The 11,069-nt window shown below is 39.1% G+C and overlaps 2 protein-coding genes and 1 long non-coding RNA gene across 5 annotated transcripts; 1 reads left to right on the plus strand and 2 right to left on the minus strand.

The window, feature by feature from the left end:
• Window positions 1-457: 457 nt before the first annotated feature.
• Window positions 458-10,667, minus strand: LOC104963425 (uncharacterized). Of its 2 annotated transcripts, none has more exons than XR_800314.1 (3): window positions 10,656-10,667; window positions 1,185-1,263; window positions 458-467 (listed from the first exon to the last, which is right to left on the minus strand). It is a non-coding gene; the product is annotated as an uncharacterized lncRNA (long non-coding RNA). The 2 variants fall into 2 exon arrangements; XR_800313.1 differs by lacking the exon at window positions 458-467 and adding an exon at window positions 836-846.
• On the plus strand, window positions 1,868-6,744 carry LOC104963424 (15-hydroxyprostaglandin dehydrogenase [NAD(+)]-like). Of its 2 annotated transcripts, none has more exons than XM_010792008.1 (7): window positions 1,868-2,024; window positions 2,162-2,285; window positions 2,408-2,514; window positions 2,647-2,743; window positions 3,724-3,800; window positions 3,921-4,075; window positions 5,979-6,744. In XM_010792008.1, the coding sequence occupies exons 1-7, from the start codon at window positions 1,932-1,934 to the stop codon at window positions 6,094-6,096; spliced, it is 771 nt and encodes a 256-aa protein (XP_010790310.1). In that variant the 5' UTR covers window positions 1,868-1,931; the 3' UTR covers window positions 6,097-6,744. The 2 variants fall into 2 exon arrangements, with proteins under 2 accessions (XP_010790310.1, XP_010790311.1); XM_010792009.1 differs by having other exon boundaries at window positions 2,162-2,255.
• LOC104963423 (15-hydroxyprostaglandin dehydrogenase [NAD(+)]-like) lies at window positions 7,003-9,584 on the minus strand. The gene is made up of 4 exons (XM_010792007.1): window positions 9,451-9,584; window positions 9,018-9,094; window positions 7,645-7,802; window positions 7,003-7,407 (listed from the first exon to the last, which is right to left on the minus strand). Exons 1-4 carry the CDS (start codon window positions 9,545-9,547, stop codon window positions 7,290-7,292), a joined length of 450 nt encoding a protein of 149 aa, XP_010790309.1. The 5' UTR covers window positions 9,548-9,584; the 3' UTR covers window positions 7,003-7,289.
• Window positions 10,668-11,069: the final 402 nt, after the last annotated feature.

Below are 11,069 nucleotides of genomic sequence, written 5' to 3' on the forward strand. Positions count from 1 at the left end.
CAAAGGTCAATAATAATGTTATCTTATTTTCAAATAATACTTAATAGATTATTGGTGATTTAGTGGATGTATTAATAATATGAATTAATGCATTCAAAGCAACTAAAGCTGTCAAATAAAAATAGTAAATAGTACAATATTCACCTCTGAAATAATAGTGTAGAAGAGTAGGAGTATGATTCTATAGAAATGCATTATATTTTAGTTTTTTGTGTTCTGTGTGTAAAATCTGAACCTGCAAAACAGGTTGTAAACTATAAGATAATTAGAAGAGAAAAAGTCGAATAGAAATGTCTCTCCTCAACATTGGAGTATTTCAAATATTGTTTAAGAAAAGGGTGATTGAAAACAAATCAAAATACTGTTGCTGTAGACCTGAGTCTTACTTCCAAATGTCTCATTTATTTTCACAAGAAAGCCTCTTGCAACAATCAAAGAATGGTAGTATATGGGAGACATTCAAAAGCCTTTTTGCCTTTGCATCCAATCTTTTAGGAAGTTTACGGTAATGTAATGCATGCACTTCGTCACGTTTACAATCTGGACATGGATATCCACAGTTTGTTCTCTGGAAGTTTTGAACACCATCTGGAGAAAAAAAAACATCTGCCTTTTCGGTTATTTCCTGCTCCAGAAGTTTCTGTTTTTGTTACTGTGCTCTCCCTGGCTCTGATCATTCTGTTGCCCATTATGTGCATGTGACCAATGGGAGACATGATGGTACTTAATTGAAACTAAATAAGGTTGGAGACACCGAATTAAAGCTGGCGGCAATTTGCTTTATTGGAGCAACATACAGTGGCAGGCTGAGGCACATCTGATGAAACACATATTATGATGCATAATCTCTACAAGAAACAGTATATTCAAGCATTTATTTTGTCCTTAAAAAAATTGGTTATTGATTATTCAGAATGTTCCATTATAAAAAAAAAAGATGTATTATAAGCATATTAATGTGTACTTTCAAACATTTTACTTTTGATTTCTTTCAAAAAATATATAGATTTTAAAATGTACTGTACTATACTGTAGGCCCATAAGGTTTATATGATTTCTGACCTGAAATGTTATTCATATATTATAATGGCAAACGTCTCCTGGACACTTTGAATGGAGTTTTACCAGCAGGTGTCACTGTGGGTCAGAACAAGGTTATTGATCAACATTAGTTCAATCTGCACTCTGGATTGTTCACCCACTAATAGGGAACGTGAGCTGGGTTTAGACCGTCGTGAGACAGGTTAGTTTTTGCCACCTCATCTTTGTTTTAAATCCAATCTTTAATGTACACTTAAACAAAACCTGCCCCATTTCCCTAAGGGCTTGAATGTTCTTGCTTCATCTATTCTCCTCCATATCATGACTCGTCGTTGAGTCAATGCCGGGCTAATTTGCTCCCATGACACATTTAATACAGTAAATACAACTATATTTAAACAAAACAAGTTGTTGTGCATATATGCAGTAGCAAGTCATCTTTCCTACAATGAAACAACACGATAACAACTGTCATACATCTGGCGAGAGAGAGGCAGGTTTATTTTCCCAATGAATCACAATTATATTGTTGTTTTTATCCAGTGTGATGAACCTCAGTCTGAAAATGAGCGGATCTGAATTTCATGCAACAATTAGCTCTATAATAATTCCTTATCATTTTTAAATGTGATCTTTAAGCCATAGGCCATACCAAATGTAAAATGATAAGCTTGTTACATCAAAAGCAATTTATTGTGAAAGCCACTAAAACTCAAGGTGTGTTAATCCTTATCTTTATGGTATCATGTGGTTCCTCTCTTGGTTACACCTCCTCCCTATTTAAAAGCACAATAACATCTCAACTCACCATTTTCTCATCATTTGATCTATCCCTTTCCAGTGGGTATCATACGGCTGACCACCTCCTCCCTTCTGATTGAATACCTGAAATGGCGTTAAATGGTAAAATCGCCGTAGTGACCGGAGCAGCCCAGGGGATAGGAAAAGCAATAACAGAGTTACTCCTGCAAAACGGGGCTAAGGTAAAGTTTTCTATGTCCATTATAGCATAAAAGACAATCAATGAAGGTTGATCGGTGCTGCATTTATTATGGAAACAGTCCAAAACGGCAGCCATTAAAAGCACAATTTTATATCTGATGTCTTTTCACTCGTTCAGGTTGCCCTCTTGGATACGAATAAAACTAAAGGGGAGAGTTTGAAGGAAGCCCTGGACCAACTGTATGGAGAACAGAGTACTCTCTTTCTACACTGTAATGTTGAATCAGACGAGCAAATCAAAGGCAACACACACTCACTTGTTGGAGTTGAAAATTTTGGCACTGGAAAACATGGCTGCTATAGTGTTAAAACTTGGCTGCAAAATTATTCGTTAACAAGTAATTGCTTTATTTTCTGCTTCAAGCTGCCTTTCAAGAAACTCTAGCAACATTTGGAAGAATGGACATCCTGTGCAACAACGCTGGCATCTTGAATGAAGTAGAGTGGGAGAAAACTATCTCCATAAACCTCGTAAGAACTTGTAGGCTATTTATATTTACCACCTACAATAAAACGTTTCAAAGGTTAACATGTCCTTACCGGGATGAACTCTTCAGTTGAACATTACCCCGTGTGCACTGCAATAAATGTTTTATGATGCAGGTGGCTGTTGTCAGGTTTACCTACCTGGCTCTGGAGCACATGAACGAGATGACTGGAGGTCAGGGAGGGGTCATCGTCAACACTGCATCCATGGCAGGTATGACCCACAATGCATTATAATGTGGGGTTTGGAGGATATAAATCAATCAAAGGCACAGAAATGCAGTGCAAGTAGATTTACTCAAGTACTGTACCCAAGTAAATGTGTTGCTACTTTGCACTTTTACCCTACTACCAAAGGTAAATCATTTATGTAATACCTTCACAGATTTGGATTAATGTGATATATAATCAACATTTAAAAAACTAATAATAACCAGTTGTACATTCACCAGCTTTGATAAACACATTAATGCATCAATATTTATAATCAAAACATATAATATGTTATTCTGAAATGGCCAATCTGCATAATGAGTACTTTTACTTTTGAGTATATGTTGATGCCAATACTTTTCAACTTTTATAATAGAAACATTTTGAATGCATGTCATGATCCTGGTTTTAGGTTGTTTCCTGTTTTATTTTCTGTGATTGTATGATTGTGTACACCTGCTGCCCCTTTGTTTCACCTGTTCTCTCCAGCTGTTATTTTCTCTGTGATTAGTCTTTTAATTATAAATGCCTGTCTTCCTCGTTTTTCTTTGTCAGTTCCTGTCTGGTTTTCCCGAGGTCCTGCGTGTGTTTCTGTTCTTATTTCTGGTGCCTCCCGGTCTGTACTCGTTCAATTTTCTTCTTTTTTTTTTACTTTGCTTGGTCTGGTTCCCGTTATTTTGAATCAGCTTTATTTAATTAAAATCTCGCTTTTTTTTTTACTTCCCTCCTCTTTTACTGTGTTAGCGTTCAATTTCTTGTTAAAACTTTGACAAGAAAACATTAACATTTTAAATTCAAACCTGGTATCACTGTGACTGGTGAAAGCTTTCATCTCTGTCCCACTTCTGACATGAATTAATCAAACAGGAAAGTACTGCATGAAAACAAAAGTATGTTAAATGATAACCCACATCTTTCAGGTCTAATACCTCCAAAAGCTGTCCCTCTTTTTGTTTGACTTTTATCACCCACATCCTGCAGGTCTGGGTCCTGGAAAAAGCTGTCCTGTCTATACTGCCACTAAACATGGAGTGGTCGGCTTCACTCGAGCAATGGCTGTAAGGTTTTTTACTATATATTTTATTTATAAAGAAAAGGACATCATGACTTTTAATTCCCAGTATGCTATACATTGTGCCTCTGAGCATTTAAGGCCTCATTATGTGTTTATCTTTTAGGCTGCCTCTACTGCCGCAGGCTACGGTGTTCGATTCAACGCCGTTTGCCCAGGTTTTGTCCAAACTGAACTCTTGACAGGCCTGTCGAACAAATTGGGACAATTCTCCCAACTGGCTGATGAATTCCAAAGAAATGCAGAAAAAAGCACGTTAACGTGAGCTGATTTTCTTTTATTTAATCAAACCTATTTTGTTTCCATATTTTTGCTGTGCATTTTGTACATTCAGTTATTACTTCTCTTTATAGAAGATATTGTTGCTGGCAAAGTCTACCACGTTTACTGTTCACTCTCATTACACCTGGTCAGATCTGTATTACTCTAAGGGGCATTCTATTGTGATCACTGCTACACAGTAAAAGCTTTCAACTGGCAAAACAGGTTGGATTTTATTGTGAAGCAGCCTTAAGAAACGTAATTGGCTTGTTTGAGACGCGTTGCGGCTCGCCTCGAAAGTAGACGAAAATATAGCCGATCGCAGCCGGGGGAGGTCTCAAAAAGCTCGCCTGAAGTCGGACAGCTCCGAGTCGGCTTCTTCTTCTTCTTCTTCTTCTNTAAGATATTTTCATAGTTCATACAATCATACGTATTGGGATCATTTTTATTAATGTGGACTGGAGGGAGAGGGTGATGAGCATACGTTTCACTTTTGTATTTCAATTCCAACTTTGGTCATGAAGAATATGTTTCTCTGTTGTTCATAAAGCATAAAGCAACAGCATCAGAGCACAGTGCAGTCTCTAGATGAGTCCGTCGTTCTTATTATACATCCATGTTGTAGTCCGCTGTATAGAAAACTGTAGTTTCCATANGAGACAACGAAATGCAGTTTAGCTTCCAACCAGGAGTGCAACAAGCAGTAAAGTGAAAAGTAATGTACACAATCTACAGAATAAAATATAGAATGAATTGAATGATGAATAAACAGTGAGGGGTAGGAATATACACAGCAGCCTGTGAGCAGTATGAACAGTGTGTATGAATATGCTAAGATATATAAAGTATGAAAACGGTAAGCAGTGCAAGTATAGTATAACATATATAGATATTAATTGCATGATGATAAACATTGTGGAACAATTATGAAAAATGTTAATGGAGGGGGCGACGTAAAACTGACACAAAACAACAATATGGTCTAGCTGCGGCCGCGGACACTACATGACACTATACGACACGCCCACCTGACACGACACTACGGTGGCTGAGAGGCACTACCGTTAAAAGCGAATTGACGACACTACACGACAGGAGGAGAGGTTTTGGGGTTTAGGTTTGGGAGGGAGGAAGGAAGATTAGGATTAGGTAAAAAAATAGGGAGTGGTTAGGATGGGGGGAAGGGAAGGGTTAGATTGAAGGGAGGGAAGAGAACTGCTACCCGGGAAACAGGATGCAACCACGATGCAACGCGTCATCTGTGAAGCTTCGCCCACGTTGAGCTCCCGCCCACATCGAGCTCACTCGATGCGCACTGCAGTGAGGGGCTTCGCGTCCGCGGCCGCAGCTAGACCCTTCTCAGCCACCGTAGTGTCGTGTCAGCTGGGCGTTTAGTGTCGTGTAGTGTACTGTACTGTCCGCGGCCGCAGCTAGACCCTTCTCCAAAACAACAACAAACTTTTGCCGAGCCAATTGGAGAGTTTCATCACTAGCACGTGGTAAAAACCACCAATGAGCGCTCAGCTCGAGATACCAGCGAGTCGTTTCCCATCAAGCATTCCGCTTCTGCAGCCCGTGGAGAGGAACTGCGCCGCCTCGCCTCGCTTGTCTCAAACAAGCCTAATGTTTTGTCATTGTTATTATCCTTTGATTTGATTGAGGTTAGGATGGTTAGGTTTCTGCCTGCATTTTCTTTTTGGCAGAGTGCTTTATTTGAGTCGTTTTAACATGTTCTTCCTTTACCTCTAAATAAGGCTTATTTTCTAAAAGAAATTCAAATCAATACGTAAAATAGATTAACACTCACACATTTGGAAACGGGACATAAAAAGATTATTGTGATGTAACTGTTACAATATGGTTTTGCTTCTTTTGATAAAATCCCTTTACCTTTTTCTTTCAGTGTGTCTGAAGTAGCTGATTGCCTCCTCGAGCTGGTGACGGATGAGACCAAGAATGGAGAGGCCTTACAAATTAGATACAATGGAAAGAAATACATGACATTTCCTGTTTTTACCTAATAGGTAACGATTATACAGTCGGACCAACAAAACAAAGCCCACCAACTGAATCCTGTAATGTTTCACACTGCACTAACTCAATCCTGTAATGTTTCACACTGAACTAATCTGCTTAAAAATGTTTCATCATGGTATAATAATCACCAGTACTTCACCAGTCATGTGAAAAATGATCTGTTAAATCCTTACACATCTGATCATATTCTAGATGATATAACATGTTTGTTTTAAGTGTTTTTTATATGTATAGTCTACAAAAATAACAATCTGATTTTATTAATAAATGAATAAAACCTTACATAACTCTGTCTTTCCTTTCAGTCAGTCACTTAAAAATCTTCAAGAAGCAAATATTGCTTGCTTAGGCTTTGCCATCTGACTCTATTTGAATATTTTGCATAATAAAGGCAGCAAACGTAATACTGTGATTTTAAAAGAGGTTATGCCTCGCAATGCCAGTGGTAATCTGTCCGCTCATTCCTTTTGCCTTCCTGTTAATGCATGTTTGTTCTCTCTGTAAACAGACCCAGGAAATATAAGTCACTTGTACATCCACCCTGATCATTATCCATCACACATCGTCTGTTTTTATTCATTTGGTTATTTGATTGATTTATATACTGCACTGTCTTGTTTATGTCTCTTATGCTGGTGTTATGTATTGTCTATCTTGTTTTTTATGTGTTTGTACGGCGACCTTGAGAGCCTTGAAAGGCACCTATATAAAATAAATGTATTATTATTTATTATTATAAAATCATTGAATAGAAGCACACATTTATTTCAAATCCGGACACATATGATTGTGTGTGTGTGTATCCATCGATTATTACTAATGTAATGTAGTATTTTTGAAGTCCGGCAATGCTACTTTTACCACAGTAAAGGGACACACTTGGGCACATGTATTGTAAGAAAAAGCAAATATTTTATTTCAGCAGTACTAGCAAAATTAATGAAAGGAGAAGAAGTGGCAACAGTGGCCAGCTTAGACTTCCCATGTACATTGTCGACAATATTAAGACATTTTAGATACAATTATTTGTCTGATGTAGTTGTAATCAAAGGCACTTGAGGCATTTCGTTTTTTTATTTTGTGCTTTCAAGAAGAGAAGCATTGCAGTTTTGATTATAAAATCCAATACTACAATACCTGCCAATGCTGGCGTTGTGGATTTAATTGCAGGGAGCTTCTAACTGAAAGATGGAAAAGTCATGTATTGTTTTCCTTTAGGGATCAACAATAAGGTATCTCCATTCTTCGTCTCGTCTTTCACCAGCTCCAGGACGCACTCTGCTACCTCAGACGTACTGAAATAAAAAGGGTACAGTGATTTTAATGAATACGCCTGTATCCAGTATCACACATGTTCACAAGAATGTATCTTAACATGTAAAGTCATAGAGGAGTCTAAAGATAATTGAATTATTTTCATGCTTTATGGAAATGTATGTGGTAGTACCTAAGGTTATGCATTGTTGAATACAATTGATATTTTTTGTGAGCCTTAGTACAATCATTAACAAATCAACACAAGCAAGACTCACTTTAATACACCAAACTTGTCTTCCATCTGTTTGGCTACATCAGCCAGGTGGGAGAATTGCCCAAGATTGGATGTAGTATTGACGAAGAGGTCAGTTTGGACAAAACTTGGGCAAAGAACATTGAACCGTATGCCATAACCTGAAGCGGTAGAGGCAGCCTAGGAAAAAACCCACATACACATTATTTAGATTCAACTTGTGTTCAATTAAAAGGACAAGGTGTCTCATTCAGGAAAAGCAATTAAATTATAATTGCAAAAAAAAGCCTGTTCAATGTCAAAGCATTTCATATAATTTGCATTGATTCCCATACTGGGCACAACACTATCTCTGTACATGCACTTAAAGAGCCCATGTCATCCTTTTCCGGTTATTACCCGTCTCCTTGTGTGTTATGTAAACGGTATGCAAAGTCACAAACCCTCAAAGTACACCCTGTAGCGAGTAAAACTCTAACACAGAAAAGACCTGTCTATGCTGCCCCAGAACGCCTCGTTGGAGAACCAAGTGACGTAACGGCCAAATGGACCAATCCGTGGAGCTCCTCACACACACATAGGCCCAGTCTCAGGTCGACTATTTTCATTTCCTCGCTCCTCGGTCCTCTGTCTCACCGGAACTTGATTTGTCTGCGCCATACGTTTACCGCAGTTTTGGACACTCTGCCGTGGTTCCATCCCATTTCAAAGTGCTGTTCGACGCTCAGCGTAACCCTCGACGCACACTCAAACATCCAATCACAGAGCTTGAGGACTATCACGGGGTTTGTCAAGCGAAGCGGAGAGAATACTTACTTCCGGGTGTAAAATTCTCTAAAGCAACTACTGCTGCTCCGACCCTCGGTCCTGACGGACTCCAACTTGTGTTTATTAATCAAACAAATAAATAAACACAAGGATAATGATGTGTTATTGTTGAGTGAGTAAATAACAGTGTGTGGTTTAGAAAATAATACAAAATTAGAAAAAAACGATGAAACAATACAGATTTCAGTATTCTGAGCCCCTACTCTCCCCATAACTGACGGCAACAAAAGTCCTACATTATTCAATTAAAATAAAGAAGTAAAAACAATAAGTGTGGCTTGATATTGAGTAAGAAAAAGGTTGAGAAACGCTGTGAGAATGGATCTGCGGAGAGCATTTCGCCGCGATCCCAACTCGTCTATTACAAACATTCAGGGAGCTCTATGCAAGTCAATGGGACGCCCTGCCCGTTGAAAACTGACTTCCAAGGGGTACCCTGTACGTAATAGAGTGACGGGGAGGGGCCCTGACCGTCCGTCAATATGTGATGGGTTGGGAGTGAGAACGTGTTGTATTGAGACATGTTTAATTATTTTTGGGAAATTTCTTCTCGAAAACCATCCTTACCGCCATGGCTCGAGTGAAGCCGACCACTCCGTGCTTGGTGGCAGTGTAGACAGGACAGCTTGGTAGAGGGCCCAGACCTGCAGGATGGGGGTGATATCATTCAGACAAAAAGTGTTCTTAAAGATGTTACAACAGGTAAGTAAATGATATACATTTTGGTCATTTTGTGGATGAAGTATTCTTTAAAATGATGAGTTCTTTTTAAACGTTTTGGCTGCAATGAATGTAGCTTTTCGATATACCGTCCTTTGTCTGCAGGCTTAATTCTTTGTGAAACATATATTATTTGTATGTTATGCAAGATATATGATCTCTCTTCTTTTCTACCCGACTCGTTTCTGCAAATTCTGAGAATTTAAACAAAGTCAAAAGCAGTTTATAATAATAAACAATAATTTCTTGTAACAAAGACACTTTTTTGTCTGGTCGTTACCTGCCAAAGATGCAATATTGACGATGACCCCTCCACGACCTCCACTCAACTTGCTCATGTGCTCCAGAGCCAGGTAACTCATCCTGATAACACCCATCTAAAACATAGAATAGCTACTGTTGATTTTGGTGTAAACAGCTGTGATTTGTTTATTTATGTCTATGAATACTTTATTGTGTACTACATATTGTGAAATAAAAAACAGAAAACTGAACTAAATTAAGTTTAAAAAGAAAGAAAAATGTTGTGTGCAGTGGTGCAAATAGTCATTCATCTAACACTGCAATTGTATGTGTTGTGGTCAGGGGCGCAGTAAGGGGGTGAAAAGTTAGGATGATTCTAAGGGCCCGTGACTGACAGGGGCCCAAACAATTTTAGAACATTAAGAAAAACATTTTTAAGTAACCAATGTGATTATCTTTTCATGGGGCCCAAAATCCCTGGCGGCGCCACTGTCTATGATTACTATACGCCTTACATTAATAATTTCAGCCGGAGGGAGGGGGGGCTGCGCTGCGGAGTAGCAGGGTGCAAGTGAGAGGTGCCTGTCTTCTTCCCTTTACAAGCTTCAAAAAATTATTTATCATGAGATTTTGGCAATAACAGTTTCATATTCTGAAAGCCAAGACTTTGTTTATTTAAAATCAAACAAAACACCCGAACTCTGAAAAACTAGTTTTTTTACACAAATCCACGTTTATTTATTTTTTAAATGAGCCGTTCCGACTTTTGACTGATTTCGATAGAGCGGGTCACAAATAATAACAAATTAGAAGGAAAAGAATATATACAGATTTCAGTATTCTGAGGTTCTGAGCCCCATTTCTTTTCCTCACAGACGACAAAAAAAAGCCAGACATTATACAATTTAAAATAAAAACAATAATCGTGGCTTGATATAGAGAACCGCAGTGACGAGTCCTAAAACCCGGAAGTAAACTCCTTCCGGTTCCTTCGTCAAAAACGCAATGCAACTTCTCCATAGGATTTTGGAAAATAGCTCGAAATAAGGGCCCATTCCCAAACCGCCCCCTACACCCTACCCCTACACACTCCGCGTTCACGCGGAGGGTCCGCCACATTAAGGGCTGTTCCAAAGCAACGAGTGTGGAGCGGTGTGGAGGGGGAGTGGGCTATCAAGCCCTCAAACAGCGAGTCTGCAGCGGTGCTGACTTGAGACCGGTCTCTACCTGACCGGTCTCAACGCTGTGTGTGTCCGTCAGGAAACAAGCTGTTAACAAGTAGTTCCAGCAAACATCCACTGATAAACTGCGATGAAAGATGCTTGGAGTTTTATTTGAGTTATTAATTTAAATTTTTTTGTCAAAGAGATGCTGATTTGAAACCGTTGTTACATACAGTTACGGCATTTCCTGTTTCTGCTGGAGAGAGGGGAGGCCGTCCCAAAGCTTGCTGCTGTATTTACTCCCTCCATCTGACAGGAGGGAGCCTCGTTGAGCTGCGAGTGTGGCTACAGGGGGAGTTCACTCCGTCACGGAGGGGTAGGGTCGAGGGAGTGGTTTGGGATTGGGCCAAGGTCTGTGGTTGACACACATTTAAGAGACGGATCACGTTTTGTTCAGCCGGATAATATCCACATGTCTATCCCTACTTTTATA

Source organism: Notothenia coriiceps, unplaced genomic scaffold (genome assembly GCF_000735185.1).
Source record: "Notothenia coriiceps isolate Sejong01 unplaced genomic scaffold, NC01 NC01_scaffold00036215, whole genome shotgun sequence".
Taxonomy (NCBI): domain Eukaryota; kingdom Metazoa; phylum Chordata; class Actinopteri; order Perciformes; family Nototheniidae; genus Notothenia; species Notothenia coriiceps.

Excerpts from the sequence above, each read along its gene's own strand:
- LOC104963424 (XM_010792008.1), top strand. The coding sequence starts at position 1,932 with ATGGCGTTAAATGGTAAAATCGCCGTAGTGACCGGAGCAGCCCAGGGG. Across the intron at positions 2,515-2,646 it reads AAACTATCTCCATAAACCTC|GTGGCTGTTGTCAGGTTTAC; the intron begins GTAAGAACTTGT and ends TTTATGATGCAG. Across the intron at positions 2,744-3,723 it reads CAACACTGCATCCATGGCAG|GTCTGGGTCCTGGAAAAAGC; the intron begins GTATGACCCACA and ends CACATCCTGCAG.
- LOC104963423 (XM_010792007.1), bottom strand. The coding sequence starts at position 9,547 with ATGGGTGTTATCAGGATGAGTTACCTGGCTCTGGAGCACATGAGCAAG. Across the intron at positions 9,095-9,450 it reads CAATATTGCATCTTTGGCAG|GTCTGGGCCCTCTACCAAGC; the intron begins GTAACGACCAGA and ends CCCATCCTGCAG. Across the intron at positions 7,408-7,644 it reads GACAAGTTTGGTGTATTAAA|TACGTCTGAGGTAGCAGAGT; the intron begins GTGAGTCTTGCT and ends TTTTTATTTCAG.